The following is a 16,099-nucleotide window of genomic DNA, read 5'->3' as shown; positions in this document are numbered from 1 at the left end:
TGCTAAATTTATTCTTGTCATTAGCATCCAGCAGCATAACAAAGGTGCTTCACCCTCATCTCCATTTTTCCCATCATACCTCGCAGCCCTCTGGCAAACCCTCAGCAGTGTCACCTTCCATTCTAAATTAAGCATGCTGTCATGTCAGAGTCTTCCCACATCTTCTGAGGTACTGATTGAATGTTTCAGAGCTAAATGTTTTGAAGTCAGATGATTGCTGTTGGTCAATCTCACCTTCACTTTGCATAGTTTCTTATCTAAGGAAGTTCTAGGAAAGGTAGTATTTGCATCCAAGTGTGAATAATATGTTGTGCTTTAAAAACTCCTTCCAAAGCAGGATGGTTGTAGGAAGAATATACTCTACAATTAACTCAGTAGGGAACAGAGACACATGGCATGAGGAACAACAGACAACTGAAAGTGCCCATAGGAGCACTGAAAGCAATTCATTTTAGGAAGGACTTCAAGTGTTACTGAATTCATTATAGATTAAGCCACTGTTACTTGATGTTTATAAAACACATTGAGTGATAGCTTTAAATTACATGATTCACACTCTTTTTAAAGGAAAATTTTGTAAATACAGAAATGTCTGAAAGAAGAATAAAATAAAAAACAAGACACTTAAAAACATTATTAAAGTCAGATTAAAAATATACCCTTTATTCTCAACCCAAAGAAGAGAGAGAGCATAATTAGTTTTGGACAGATGATCAGACAGCATCATAAATGAACAAGTAAATGTAATTTCATTTAATGCACAGTTTTACAGAAGTGACAGCTAACATCCTATAAAACAAGCTAGGCTTTTTCTCTGCTAGCCCCGTCAAGATATCTAATACTGTCATCTATGATGATTTTTTTTTAATGTGACTGACGTGATTTTTTGACATTCCATTTACTGCTGGCTGAAGGGGTTGTTGAAGCCTGTATAAATCAAACAGTTTGGACAAAGCTGGCAGTATTTATAATGTTAGGCTGAGCAGATGTTTCAAATTTGCCTTCATTTGCATATATATTTTGTTTGAACATGCCCTTGCCTGTGTAAATGATGGAGACATTTAGCTCTGCTGTTCCTTTAATTTCATTCCTCTTAAGCAATTGGACTGAAGAGTTTAAATGGTTAAAATTTGTTCAGTAGTTTTTCTAGGGCTTTTAACTTTAAATTTTTTGAGACCCCCAAGAACATCAAAAGTCTCTTATATAAGCACTTAAGGATTTTTTCTCTCCTCAGCTTTCCTAAATCATAGATGATGACACTTGTGCATGTAAGCCTGAATTCATAGTTACTCAACAGTGTTTATTACAGCCCTTGACAAAGCATGGCCTGGGGGCCAGTTGTCCCTCAAAGATTTCCCCATTCTGACTTGTAGTTGTATTCCTGCTTTAAAAGCCAAATTGAAACAAATTTGTTCGTATCCGTGACTGTTGCTCTGCGAGTTGTCTCAATAAGTCAGTGCGGCTTACCTCCTTGTGTAAGTGGTCAGTCATAAAAGCATATGATGCACAGTTTTAACTGGGAGGTCCAGCAACAGAAAAGATGATCTGAGTGATGCTGTGGCTGTTAGAGAATGATGTGTCTCCTTATTAATTTAACTTATCTGTTTTACATGATTTGAGTTCAGTAAGCAAAATGTGCTTTCAAATAGGCTGATAGTACTGTGATTGATTGATTGATTTATTGGGCATTTTCCTTTCAGAGCCTCCACAATTTGTTGTAAAGCCTCGAGATCAGGTAGCTGCACTGGGGAGAACAGTGACTTTCCAGTGTGAAGCAACTGGAAACCCTCAGCCAGCCATCTTTTGGCGGAGAGAGGGAAGTCAGGTAAAACAGTCTTTCTGTGTCCCTTCTTCCTAGCAGTTTCTTAAAGAGATGATACCATGTAAGAGAAAAATATTGTAATTACTGATTTAAAGATGTGGAAAATAGGTCTAGAGCTTGGAGATGCTGGATGTTTCTTCTCCTAAGCCACATGCATGCTAGGTGATGAAACATTCCATGTTTCACTACTATGACAGTCTTTTTCACCTAACAGGGACAACTTTTGAGAGATGAGGAGACGACTTACACTAAAGGTTGTTTGAACTCCCAAATACTCCCAAATTTCTAGAAAGTTTGTCTCTGGGTTCATAGTATGGCTGTTGGTTTGCCATGTGTTTGCATTTGTCTGGCAAACTAAACCATTTGCTGTATTGATCTGCATCACTGCATGACTCTTAATTTGGGGCTAAGGAGATCTGTTTTCCCACTCAGTTGGCTGACAGGTTGTCCTGGGTTCATCCCTGAATAGGTCACTTTTTCTCCCAGTTCTGTTATTTGAATGGGAGGGAAAATTATTTTCAGCTCCTTTGTAAAGGATCTTGAAAGCCAGTGGGTGAAACACAATATAGCACAGCAAGAGAATCACAGTTTTCTTACAGAGTCATCTTTTGAAGGAGGGGTGTGACACAAAGTATTCTTTATTGGAAGGAAAGAAGGAATATGGGATTCTGGTTTTCCTGTGAATGAAAGAATGAATGGTGCGATAGCATATGACAGGGTGCTTTGTGTTCCAAAACAATAGGCCAGAGAAAGATTGGCTTCTTTACTCCATTGCAACATTTCTGTCTAAATGCCTAAGTAGAACTAGACTAATTAGAGGATAATCTTGAGTGGTGTAAGTATGCCAGTGTATTACATTTGTATTTTTGAGTGACCTGGATTTTATTTATTTTTCCCCAAAGTATGGTCTAGTTCAGATTTTTTGTGGCTTATTTTTGACTGCTGAGTAGTGACCACTTGTGATGATTGCGGGAACTGGAGGAGGAGGAGGTCAATGAATACAGTTTGCTAATACTGAAGTAGATGATGTTGTATCCCATTCCCTTGGGTGATTTTCGGAAATGAAAATGTAGTTAGGCAAGAAGGAGAGAGGAAAAAAATAGCCTCTGTGACCTTGAAGTATTCCCGTTCATAAACTGTTCAACCAGAGGTAGAAATTTGGGATCAGTATTTAATGTAAAGGACTTGTGTTATTTTGATTGCAATTCTGATTTTTTACCACTCTTGGTAAATACTAGGCACTTCGTACCAAAACTGCCTAAGTAGAAACTGGCATAGGATTTAATTCTGTATTATAAGACTAATAATAGAACACAAACACTGATTAGAGATACCTGAAGAGCATCTCTATTTATAAAACTGCTTCTTAGGAATGTAAAAGTTAAAATAAAAGTAAGTAAACCATCATCCGCATTGAAGTGGAATAAATAGAATGCCATGGAATAAGATCCTAAAAGATGTTAACGTAAATTACTTGGGTTCACCACAGTTGCTTGCCCCATTGTGGTATATGTACATAATAGATCTTTGCTACTGCCTGTTGAACTTTGTGTAAAGCCATAGAGGCTTTACACAAATAGAGGCTCTATTGACCTTAGAGGTGTTAGAGGAATCCTGAAAGACTTACGCAACCATATGTGCGTATCTGCACCCATTTTATCACAAACAATTATATCAAAGCTATTTGCATTGTGGTATAGACATATTTATGATAGGAAGAGCAGAACGTTTTATGTGTAACATGAAAAAACGAATTTGTTTAGATGTGTTAAAGTTAAGATTATTGATGTTTGAATTTAATTAACCCCTTTTCCCCCACTTTTTTTGCTATACATCTTGTAGAATCTGCTTTTCTCATACCAACCCCCTCAGTCATCCAGCCGATTCTCAGTTTCCCAGACTGGAGACCTCACTATCACCAATGTCCAGAGATCTGATGTTGGGTACTACATCTGCCAGACTTTAAATGTTGCAGGAAGTATCATAACAAAAGCCTACTTGGAAGTTACTGATGGTAATTATACCTTTATTTATCATCTATTATATCCCACAGCGGTGGGATGACACGACACTACTTTGAAATCTGCTTTGAATAAATGTGGATAGCATGTGTCTTTAAACATTAAAGTCCTGGTTTGGCTAGCTCTGACACGGGTTTAACATGTTGGATATTGTGTAACACTATATTTCCATTTTACATTTAGTAAGTATGTTCAGTTTATTTTTGTCAGATCTGTTAATTTATCTGGCTTTTTTTTTTTTTTTAGCTTCTCCCACTAATCTACTTTCAAATTGCTTGTGGCCTAGATCTTTGTCCTTATCATTTTGTGTCCATTTCCTTAGCATCTCCATTTACCTGTTTTTACCCTATTTTTTAATATTGCAGTATACCAAGCAAAAAAACTCAACCTGTGTGGAATTCAGTAGAATAACGTACAAATGAATACTATTGTACATTCCTTTTGAGAACCAGTTGGGGAAGAAAAAAAAATAAGATGAAAAAGCTACAGGGAGCATGACTGCAAGCAGTAATATATGCTGACATGAGGCCAATTTGCCAGTTATCAGAAATACTTCATTCATATTTTTAATGGCAACCATACACAAGAAAAATACTAATCTTAGCACTTAAAGAAAAAGAGAGTAAGTGCAGTTTGTGGAGAGACTTACGAAGGGAGAGAAGTGTCTCTAAACTAGGCCTTTATCCTATATAAAATAATAGAAATAATGCAGTACTCGAAACACACAGTGAACCTGGAGAATAAACTTATTTACACCCACTGCACTGAGATTGTTTAGAGGAGTAGGACTGCATGCTGTCTGGTTTCTCACAAGTGGTAAACCACATTTCTTAATCCACTTTTATCAATTTTTCATTGGAGAGGAGGCCACGGCGAGGTGAGAAGTAAATTTAAAATAGGAAATAAGCAAATTAAGAGAATTTTTGTTAATGTCCTATGCTATCTGAACTCAGAAAAAGCAAATTAGTGTAAATACATTTCCTTTACTGTGACTGTATGTTCTGGTTTGATCTGATGGGTAGTTGCTTTGTATAATGTCCTGGGAAAATACTTTTTTTTTTTTTATATACTTCTATAGAAGTGAAGGCAGGATATACAGAATGATACCCTGATATTTCTAAAAGTAGTAGAAGTTGCCATCGATTTTAGTGGCACTTACGTTAGTCAAGGATTTCAGTGGCATTATATTTCTCCTGTAAAGCGCAGATCGGTCAGCCTCTTCCCACTGGCAACTGCAGAACTCTTCACAAACTTGTCAAAGTCAAATACAAACTATAAGTGAGCTTGTTTTGACTGTCTCTGCAGAGAAAGATGCTACAGGCCTTACAGTATATTGCAATGCATTGCAACAGGTTGGGACAAGAAGTAAAGGATGAATTATGCAGTTGGAAACAGAGTGTCATTTGAACATGCAAATGAAATTACGGGAGTGGGAGTTTAGCCAAGAAAAGCAGTACTAACACTCTGTCTGTTGTTCCGAAAAGTAATTTAGAAATATATGATGTTCATGAACTTCAGATTTATATTTCAGCTACCAAACCAGTTTTTAATTTGCATGGCTATTTTCAGATCATCAGTCCATGTTATGTTGGACAGTACAGGTAGAGGAGGTCACTGAAACACAGTAGGATAGCTTTTTCCTCTTTTTTTTTTTTTTATTATCCATTGGATAATGGAGAAGAAAGCCACCTTTTATCTGTGAATGCTGAGACTGCTTCATACCTTTTTATTAAATAACCCATCACTAACATTTAATTTTCATTGTGTGAAAGATGCATTAAAATTGATGCCAACACATTGTGGGATTCTCTTTGTGGCTTTGAAGTCATGTTAACAGATTAAGTCATCAAGACACTAAAAGTCAGAAACTACCAGAAAATATTTCTTAGTTTAACATTTTTAATATGGTCCTTTTCATTAGTTTTGTGTTTACACTACTGCTAAGCATCTCCCCATTAGGAAACACCACAAAAATGAGTTGATGGTACACAGTAAATCTTCTTAGGAAGTGTGTATTCATCACATTATTCCCTTTGTGCCTACCTCCTTTTTCTCTGTCTTTGAATGCTGAAAGTATAAATTCCATTATAGAGACCTGCTACAATGGTAGAAGATGAACAAGGTGTAATCTGTGCCTTGAAAAAGAAATTGGGAAGTCCTTTCTCATTCCATCATCACTTTATAAAGACACTGGAATATGTAATGCTTCTTTACTTTTTGAAAATGATGTTGTGTATCATTTTAAAATGCTGTTGTTGTGCATCATTTTAATGTACCCTGGCCTGAATAACGCATGTCTCGAACTTTAATTACTTCTTTAATTATCTTTAGTTTGTTTCAAAGCCTCAAGCAACTCCTGTTGCTTAGATGATTAAGAAATTGCTTCCAGTTGCAGAAATCTCTTTCCTGTTGTTTCTTCTGGCAGTGATTGCAGACCGGCCTCCCCCCGTCATTCGACAGGGTCCTGTGAATCAGACTGTAGCTGTAGATGGTACTTTAGTACTGAACTGCGTAGCCACGGGCACTTTAATGCCCACTATCCTCTGGAAAAAGGATGGGATCCTCATTTCTACCCAGGATTCTCGCATCAAGCAATTGGAGACAGGAGCATTACAGATCCGATATGCCAAGGTAGCTTGAACTGGCAAACAGGTTTTCTTCTTATTAGTTTCTCTTCATTTTTTCACCTCCAGGCACTTTTGATGTAGTAAATCCTACACTTAGAATTAATGAAATGTTAAATAAATGTATTAAAACATTTGATACTTAAATGCTTTCAAATATTTCATACTTCATGCTTCACACCTTGGCTTATTCTGCCTAGGGCACATTATTTCAGATTGCATAAGGAAAAATGCTTTTAAGAGGTATTAATTAAGGGAATTATTTCATACTTAAAACATGAAGGGGAAAATAAGCCTTTTATTTCAGTAAGAGGAATTCATAAATTATTTGGGCTTTAGTACTAATAGATGAAATTATCTATTATTTCAAATGTTTATATATATAAAACTTTTGTTCAGCATACTGCAGTAATAGAGCCATGTACATAGCTTTCTTAAAACTATTTTTAAAGTTTAAACATATTCACTTGACAGCATAAACATAGGTCAGAATAGTTAACCACCTGTCAAATATCCAGCTTCCTTAGGGAATTAGAGCAGGTCAGTATTGCTGGTTATGCCTCGCATGCTGCAAAATGTTTGATAGTGTTGTTTTAGCATACTGGCTATTCTCTGCTATATTTTCTGTGGTTTGAAGTGTAATGATTTTTAAAAAGGAGGATGGATATATCACTCTACTCTGTTCCCCCGAGTTGCCCTGTTACCAATTACAAGTTACACTGGCTTACAGTTTGAAACTCTGGTTATTGAGTGTTTCCGTTCAGCTCATCTGCTGAGGCTGGGACCTTAGGAGGATAGGATTTCTTTTGAGGGGAAGGGAAAGAAACTCCTTCAAAATGCGATTAAGTCACATATGGACAAATAATCCAACATTCAGAACTCAATGAGAACAGCATACGGAGATTCCTTTTTGGGTTTGCTGTAGAGTGTAATTTATGCTAACACAGGGAACCCCATATGTACAAGGCCCTGTGCAATATTTAAGCTTTATTTTAAGGATGACATGCTCTCCAGTGCTGCAGTCCAGACAAACCCCTGGGCATTACTTAGGCATAAGGTTGACAGTTGCATGAGGTCTTGTCATCTGAGTTCCTTCTCAATTTATTTGTTAGGACCTCTGCAGGGTAAGGAATAAATGCTACAAGAATTGGCCTTCCATTTGTTCAATACAGAATAGTTAATGTTAAATTAGAATCTGCAGCTTTACCAGTTCTTTAAGGGATGCTCCAAAATGAGTATCCATGTTCATTTTGCAGCACATGAAGTCGTAACTTCTAATGGAATAAATTTCTGGTTTGAATTTTTTGCAGCCTAATACGTTTACCCACATTCGGGGGGGAGCATGGACAGCTGTAATTACTTTTCTAGCCCACTGAGTGCCTGATCGTTTCAAATATTTATTCTTCTCTTTTCCCACTCAGCTGGGTGACACTGGTCGGTACACCTGCATTGCTTCAACCCCAAGTGGCGAAGCTGCATGGAGCGCATACATAGAGGTCCAAGGTAAATCAATTAGGGTTTCCTCTGCATGGAGAAAATACATAAAGGCAAATCATAAATTGAATTGCGGAAGTTACCTGACTCGTGTCATAAATTGCCTGTGCAGATGTGAACAACAGTTAGCTTAGCAGCTGCTTCCTCCCTACACTCAGCATTTCTCTCTCCTTTGTTAGAGTTTGGAGTCCCAGTGCAGCCACCAAGACCCACTGACCCAAACTTGATTCCTAGCGCTCCATCAAAACCCGAGGTTACAGATGTCAGCAGGAATACAGTAACATTGTCATGGCAACCCAATTTGAATTCAGGTGCAACACCAACCTCTTACATAATTGAGGCCTTCAGGTACATTAGTCTCATGTGATCTTGCTATGCTTAAACTCAAATATAAGATGTTGTAAAAAAAGCCCGTGCTAACCTGCTTTTGTGTGTGTTTTATCCTTAGCCATGCATCTGGTAGCAGCTGGCAAACTGTAGCTGAAAATGTGAAAACAGAGAGTTTTGCAGTTAAAGGGCTAAAACCTAATGCAATTTACCTATTCCTTGTGAGGGCAGCTAATGCATATGGACTAAGTGACCCAAGCCAAATATCTGAACCAGTGAAAACTCAAGGTAAGCTTTTGATGCTGAACATTTTAGGTGTCCACAGTGACTGTCACAAGTTGACCAAGAAATACCAGATGCAGGAATTCTGGTATCTTTCAATTGTCTGGCTATGATGTACACTAGATGGTAAAATACAGTGTTTAAACTTGTATTTCTCTATAACATAGACTCTGAAAGCTGCTTAGCATATTTGCATTGCCTAAGGGAACCTTAGTATCTCTTAGCAAAGATAATTACAATCTTGTACAATAGCTCTTGTTAGCAGCAAAAATAATCTCTGACTTTTTAAGTTATCACACAAATCATCAAATTCTGTGGAAAAATTAGTGTGTCCAGTGAATCAGGCTTAAGACTGACAGAGAAACACCATTTAATCTGAGTTGATTTTTGCTGCATTAGGAAAGAGAGAAGTTTAAAATTGGAAGGAGTTGTGCATTGTAAGCCAGCAAAAAAGAGGTTTTGGCAATGTATTAAAAGTATTTCAATAGTACAACTGTTGAAAATAAAACAGTGGAGAAGAGAGAGTGCTTACAGATAGCCAAGTGGAAGACAAAGGCTGGGTAGGAATGGATGAAGTAGTCATCCACTGACTCCATCTATGACTGAAGTCCAGCCATGGACTGAATCCAGCTATGTAAAATGTAAAATAACTTTGTGTTCACTGTAGCAAATAAATGACACTTATGATGGTGTATAAGGAATCATGCATTGCAACTTCACAGCCTGTGTTTTTCCAGGAGAAATACTTAGATTCTTAAGAAGGGAATAACTGGACATACTTCTTCAAACTAAAAGTGCTATAGATAATATTTCTTTTTTTCTCCTGATTTTTCTACTTACTGCAGAAGTTGACCCATTGGCCTATTAAGAGTGCCTGTGTTGTGTGTTTGTTTCTTTGTTTGCATAAGTAAGTACGTGTTTGTTTTTGAAAGGAAGTTCCTGAAAGGAAACAAGGCATTTTCCTTTGGTGACTTTCATTTTTCCTGAAGTTGGTCTGAAAACAAGTCTTTCTCATCTCCCCTGGGGAGCGAACAGTTTCACACTGCTGTCCTTCAGTATGCATTTCTCCTGATGGGTGACTATTTCAGTGGATTTATAAAGACAGCAGAGTCATGAAGGAAGAAGTTCTTTACTGTGAGGGTGGTGAGGCACTGGCACGGGTTTCACAAAGAAGTGGTAAATGCTCCATCCCTGGCAGTGTTCAAGACCAGGTTGGACAGAGCCTTGGGCAACATTTCCTAGTGGTAAGCATTGCACAGGTTCCTAAGTCTGTTTCCGAGGAGAGATAGTAACCCTTTAAGGGTTTGTAGTGACAGGACAAAGAGGGAACGACTTCAAGCTGATAGAGGGGAGATTTAGATTAGATATTATGAAGAAATTCTTCCCTGTGAGGGTGGTGAGGCACTGGCACAGGTTGTCCAGAGAAGCTGTGGCTGCCCCATTCGTGGCAGTGTTCAAGGCCAGATTGATCAGGGCTTGGAGCTACCTGGTCTAGTGGAAAGTGTCTCTGTCCATGGCAGGGGGGCAGAACTGGATGAGTTTTTAAGGTCCCTTCCAACCTGAATCATTCTGTGATTCTATGATGCCATGATTTCTGTGATCCTGGGAATAGGGCAACACATGTTATTATGTGGGCAAGCTGCAGTGTTCTGCACAAGTCCATTTTTCACGCAGTGTAGTTTCATTCCTGGATATCAGATGAGGTATTAGGTCTGAATGTCTCTGCTGAACTGATCACTGACCGGACTGATAAACAGTGGGTGAGGAATGAGGCAACATTCTGTTCTCTCAGCAAAACTGAATGGTTTATAATAGCATGGAAAAGCTTCGCTGTCCTCTGGGCATCTAGTACTGCTGAAGACATGAGAACCACACAAAGCCTGAGTGAAAATAACAACCAATAGATAAAATTTTCATCAAGTAAGAAATAGAATCAAGTGTCAAGTTCTTTAGAGCGTCAGTTCCACTCTTCTTCCAATGCCATTTCAGTTTCGTGTAAGTTGTGGTCTAGCTAAGTTCAAAACTTTCCCAGTTTATTTTTGTCTAGAAGGCGGTATAGTCTTTTCCTAAATGCATGTCCAGACCAGGAACCTAACCTACCTTCATCTTGACACTTTATATATTAGTAACATTAAAACCAACATGCTTAGGTGTTCTCACTGACAGTCACTGTCCTGGAAGCCTGACTCCAAAACAAGAAAGCACAGGTATTGCTGTATAGGACAGATGTGCAAATGGCTGAGCCTGTTAATAGTTTGATTCATATTGTTGGTGACTCATCTTTTATGACCGGCAAAGACAGAACTAATTATTCCACTGACTTTCCTCTTATATTCTAATCAGGGTGATATTTAGGCAACTCTCCAAACAGAAGTTTGTGTCTTTCATGCTTTCAGACTTTGAAGAGAGGGAAATACTCTGATAAATGCACTGTTTGGCAGAACATACAACATGTGGATACAGCAGTGAAGAGTGCTCTGGTTTTGCCACTTTGTTGTCAACGTTCTTTGCTAAGAATCCGGGTTTGTCATGCACTGGCTGCATCCTAACCTCAGTTTCCTTCTTTAACTTGTAAGAATCCCATCTTCTTGTAAATATGTTTAGGAAACTATATGATAGAAGTTCAAAGTGACATAGGCTTTGTATTCCCAAATGGGAACTGTATTTCTTGAAAAAAAAACCCCATGTATTCATGCCTTGTCCTAATGCCTCTTAGCATTGGTTTTATTATTATTTAAAGACTGATAGCTGATGAACTGAGAATGTGACCACTTGGCAAAAAGCAACAGCTTTGCAACTCTTGTACTTGCATTAAGTGTCTTCTATATCAGCATCAACCACGCTATCCAAATCTCAGCTTTCAAGACAGTCTGCACACCTACAGTGATGTATTACTGTAGTTGTAGCTAGTTGTACATAAATATATGCGCAAATTCTGTGTAGTCTCTCTTTGGCACTTGTAAGCACACAGGCATGGAAATTTCCAAGGTCTTCAGGAAGGAAAGGGAAGGGAAAAGGAAAAGGGAAGAGAAAAGGAAAAAGGAAAGGAAAGGAAAGAGGAAAGGGAAAGAAAGAAAAAAGGAAAGGAAAATAAAAAGTAGAGGGAGACATCACTATAAGTACTTTTCATGAATTTCTAAGGCTGTGATCTTTTTTGTCAGCATGTTATTTGTTTAAAATGATCAGAGAGAGATATGTAATCAATACAGAAACCATGTTACTGTGCTGTCCATAGTACATGTATATTTTAGACAACCTGTTACTGATTGCCTGTAAATTTTATACATGTCTGACAGTCATTCTGTTTCAGTTAAATATATTTTTTCAAGGGTTCTGCATGCAGAAAATATGTGTTTCCATTGCGCCATTGTGTATTTTGAGAGGGATTTGTCCCTTAATGCATATGAACAATTCTTTTAGCTGTAAGATAGACCAAATGTCAGAAGAGCCAGACAGCACTCAGCTGTGCTCTGCCTGCTGTTTACAGAAGACACTTGCCATCAGAGAAGCTGCATCCACATAACTCATTTGTCTTTTCTTCAGTTTTTACATTTATTTTGTGATTACAAGCAGTAAGTTTCCCCATGAAGTTATCTGAAAATACACCTTCTGCTTTTGCCATTCTTTGTAGGTTTCCGGGTCTCTTGAAATCTGTAGTGTTTTTTCTCCTCCCAACAGGAAAGAATGAAGAAATGCTGCTGCAGTTACTTACCAAAGACATCCTCGAGTGTGGTTTTTCTTTTTATGCAGCATTTCCCTCCTGTTAATCTCTGTTGAAGGCAGTGCTACTACCTAAACATTGGTGATTTGCTCAGGAAAATACTCCATGTAGTTTTTTCTTACATAGTTCGAAAGTACTTAGGGTAATCTTTATTGGTGGTGTCACATACTTTATGATATATTTGTTTGTAATTACATATGCTTCTTTTAACAATCATATATATACTTGTGGAAATGGAATCTTAAATTATTACAGATGTTCCACCAACAAGTCAAGGTGTGGATCACAAGCAGGTCCAGAGAGAACTAGGTGATGTGGTACTACATCTGCACAACCCTACTATCCTTTCTTCATCCTCAATTGAAGTTCATTGGACGGTAAGTATAAATCTGTATCATGGAGGTGGTCATATGTACACTGCTGAATCTACTGTTTGACTGCAGTGGAGCCACACTTTAAGAAGCCATGTAGTTTGTATGCTTGCAAATGAAATGTTTTTCTCTGGAATGAGTGCTGCTTTGGCTTTGCTTTCCTGCTTTACTAAATGTTGCTCCATTTTCACCATTTCTTGTCTCCATAGAGAGTGCTGTTTACAGTATGGTGGGAGTTTCAGAGTTGTCCTCTGGAAGCTAAAGGACTGATCAAAGCCTTCAAAGTCATATAATTTGAAGCTTTTGCACTGCTTTCAGTAGGAAGTGTATCACTCCCCTAATGAGATAGCATGGGCATTTCCACATCTGTCAGTCACCAGTGGAGAGAAATACTGCATTATTCTCTTTGAAAGTCTTATCTTCACCCTACATCCATACTGAGAAACACTCCCAAACCCATATAGCCTCATCTTAACCTGTCCTTTCCCACAGTGCTATAAGTACATACAGTGCAGAGAGAAGAGACAAAAAGGTCAGATGGTTTTCAGATGCTGTGTTGACATTGCTCTGGTGGGAGGAAGCAGGAAGTTGGCCACGTGGATGATACAGCAGAGGAAATGAGGGAGTAAGGAAACCATCCTGTAGGAGTCCGGGAGTAAGGGGAATGGGGACATACATGAAAGAGATGCAAGTAGGCTTACAAGCTAAGGTCTCAGGAAGGCAAGGATTAGAAATGGCTTACTGAGGGAGACATTTGGCAATCAAGAGATAGAAATTAAGAGTCAGAACAACACGGGGAAACTGCAAGTACCAAGCAATGAAATCAGAAAATGTGATTCAAAGAAGAGCGGTTTTGAAATAGGATGCAGAATGAAGAAAAAGTGGAGAATAATTATACCAGGTGTGGAAATAAATCCAAAGGGAGTGAGCTGTGAGGTCTTTTTAGGATTTCCATTTGAACCTGTCAGTACATTGGCAGGAGCAATTGAGGAGAGCACAGAGTGTAGCCCCTGCTGTGCCATGGCAGAGTTTTAAACAGGAACAAAAGGCACTTCGACTTTGTAGAAGAGCCGTACCCCTACAGAGTCCTGGTTCATGACCAGGGCTCCTGGGTGCTGCAAAAGTGCAGCTAATGTGTGCTGTGTTGCATGGTAATTACACTGTCACCTGCAGCACGGCCACGTGCAGCAGGCGATCTCCTGGTTTAACTAATTCTGTTAAAACATCTTTAAGGTTCCTAGCACAATTTCGCTTGACCTTTCCTTACAGAGCAACCGTTTCCAGACAGGCAGTTTTTGTCAGTCTCTTGGGTGGCCTGTGGCTTCTCTGCAGTTTCAAAAATAAGCATTACCTCAGTTTCAGCTAACACACGCATTCTTTATGTGATTATTAAAAATGGAACGTGTTGCTTTTTTGGAGCAAAAGTGCAAGCAAGCAAACAGTTTTATGTGTCATTATATGAGATTTTTGAAAATAGAGAAAATCTGATCCACTCTTAAAGATTTTGTTGTTATTACTGGACTTTCTTACTCATCAGACACTGAAAATGGTAGTTAAAAGACAGTGAATGCTCCGTGAGAATTCACTTCTGTAAGATAGGTTTCTCTTTCAGCTATAGCCAAACAATGAGTCCCACCCTTGTTTACATTAAGATATCTTTCTCCAGACGTGATGTAAAATTCCCTCGACCTGTGCAGCACTCAGGACCACTGAGTATCATTTTGATCTGCTTTCCAAGTCTCATCTGTGTTGCCATGCTGAGTTTTACGAGCCTTTTCAGAGCCCTCTCAAAACAGCCCATTCCCTCCAGCAGAGGAGCCTCCTGCCGAGCGGGTGGACACAGAGGAAGTGCTTGGACAAATCAGCCCTCTGAAAGAGCCCAGCCTAATCACAGCAATGGAGATAGTGCCAGCTGGCTGCCCTTTCACTTTGATTTCTCCAGAAGGAAGTGGGCAGGAAGCAGTGCTCATTGCATGGATTCTGTGAGGCTTCCACACCTCCGGAGAGTTGGCAGGCTCTCCCTTTGATCTCTGTGTTCAATACCCTGAGTCGTGGAGCTGTAGATCCCCTGCCCTCGCCCTCCCACCTACCCCTATGTGCCCCCTGCCCTGCTGGGCAGATTTGGGTGGGCAGAAACCTGGCCTGTGCTGAACTCCATCACTCCACGCATGCAAAGGTTGTTCATTTCACAGAGCTGGGGCATATTATACAACTCCATTATCCCCCTTTAATGCCTTCATAAATCCACAGGAACCAGCGCAGTTCTACCAGCATCAAACAGATTAATGCACTTGTGAATCAGGCCTGTAATTTGCTGTAATGCAAGGAGTCTTTATCCGCTTTGACAGTGTTGTTTACTTCAAATAAAAAGCATAGTCCAAGGGCTGTGCGTAGTGTCACAGACATCATTCTGGTTGAGTTTTGTTGAAGGTTATGTTGTGTGTTCTACTGTCTCACCAGGTGGACCAGCAATCCCAGTATATCCAAGGCTATAAAATTCTCTACCGGCCTACATCAGCATCCTATGGAGAGTCAGAGTGGTTAATCTTTGAAGTGAAGACTCCAACCAAAAACAGTGTTATCATTCCCGAGCTGAAGAAAGGTGTAAACTACGAAATCAAGGCCCGCCCTTTTTTTAATGAGTTTCAGGGAGCAGATAGCGAAGTGAAATTTGCAAAGACCCTGGAAGAAGGCAAGTGGGAGCCAGACTGTCTTCATCTTTCCTTTTTGAAGTAGTAGTCTGGCTCGCTTCCCTCTGATATGTTCGTTGTTTGATTTTGTTTGAAGTGCATGCTGTTTGAGAACAGTAATCTGCAGCAGAGGAGGCTGTGTCGGACTGATCATTATGTGAATTGTTTGGTGACACAGAAGTAAATATTCAGAACCACGCACACGAGACAGAGAGAGAGGGATGTGCAAAAATCCTCTCCAGCACACAATGAGAAATGTGCTTTTTATCTTCACTGCAGTGTGCACTCTTCCCTGCTGAGTTCATGGTCTGGGCACAAGTGACTTCTGTCAGATTCAAGCACTTGCTAATCACTATCTTGAGTAGATAGCAGACACCACAGAAATCATCAAAGCACTATAGCTGAGGGAATGGAAACCACATTTTTAGAAGGCTTTTATATCTGGATCAATCAGTAAGACAAAATGAAAAGATGAATGAGGGCAACATATAGAGTGGACTAAATTATGTATTTCCATCTCATACATGTACTAAAAAGAGAAGATTCATGCAGCTCTTCATGTTGTTGTTGCTTAGGCAAAATGGCCAGTGCCTTTTGGTATGTGCAGCCTTTCCCCTGCATTCTTCCCTCCCCAGTATAAATGCCATGTACCTCTCTTTTATTGCTGCAGGTGGTTCAAGAGGTGTGCTTAACTGTATTCATCCTAAGCATCAGCTAAGCGTCCACATTTTAAATGACTATTTAAAA

The 16,099-nt window shown here is 39.1% G+C and overlaps 1 protein-coding gene across 1 annotated transcript in view; it reads left to right on the top strand.

The window, feature by feature from the left end:
- ROBO1 (roundabout guidance receptor 1) overlaps window positions 1-16,099 on the top strand; it is a 306,344-nt gene that overhangs the window by 242,354 nt on the left and 47,891 nt on the right. The window contains exons 8-15 of the mRNA XM_065676377.1: window positions 1,701-1,825; window positions 3,665-3,836; window positions 6,269-6,474; window positions 7,889-7,970; window positions 8,141-8,309; window positions 8,410-8,576; window positions 12,547-12,668; window positions 15,123-15,354. Coding sequence (XP_065532449.1) covers window positions 1,701-1,825; window positions 3,665-3,836; window positions 6,269-6,474; window positions 7,889-7,970; window positions 8,141-8,309; window positions 8,410-8,576; window positions 12,547-12,668; window positions 15,123-15,354 — 1,275 coding nt within the window. The remainder of the gene's footprint in view (window positions 1-1,700; window positions 1,826-3,664; window positions 3,837-6,268; window positions 6,475-7,888; window positions 7,971-8,140; window positions 8,310-8,409; window positions 8,577-12,546; window positions 12,669-15,122; window positions 15,355-16,099) is intronic.

This window comes from Lathamus discolor, chromosome 4 (genome assembly GCF_037157495.1).
Source record: "Lathamus discolor isolate bLatDis1 chromosome 4, bLatDis1.hap1, whole genome shotgun sequence".
Lineage (NCBI taxonomy): Eukaryota > Metazoa > Chordata > Aves > Psittaciformes > Psittacidae > Lathamus > Lathamus discolor.
The sequence above is the reverse complement of the archived record's forward strand: the minus strand, read 5'-3'. Positions and strand labels throughout refer to the sequence as shown.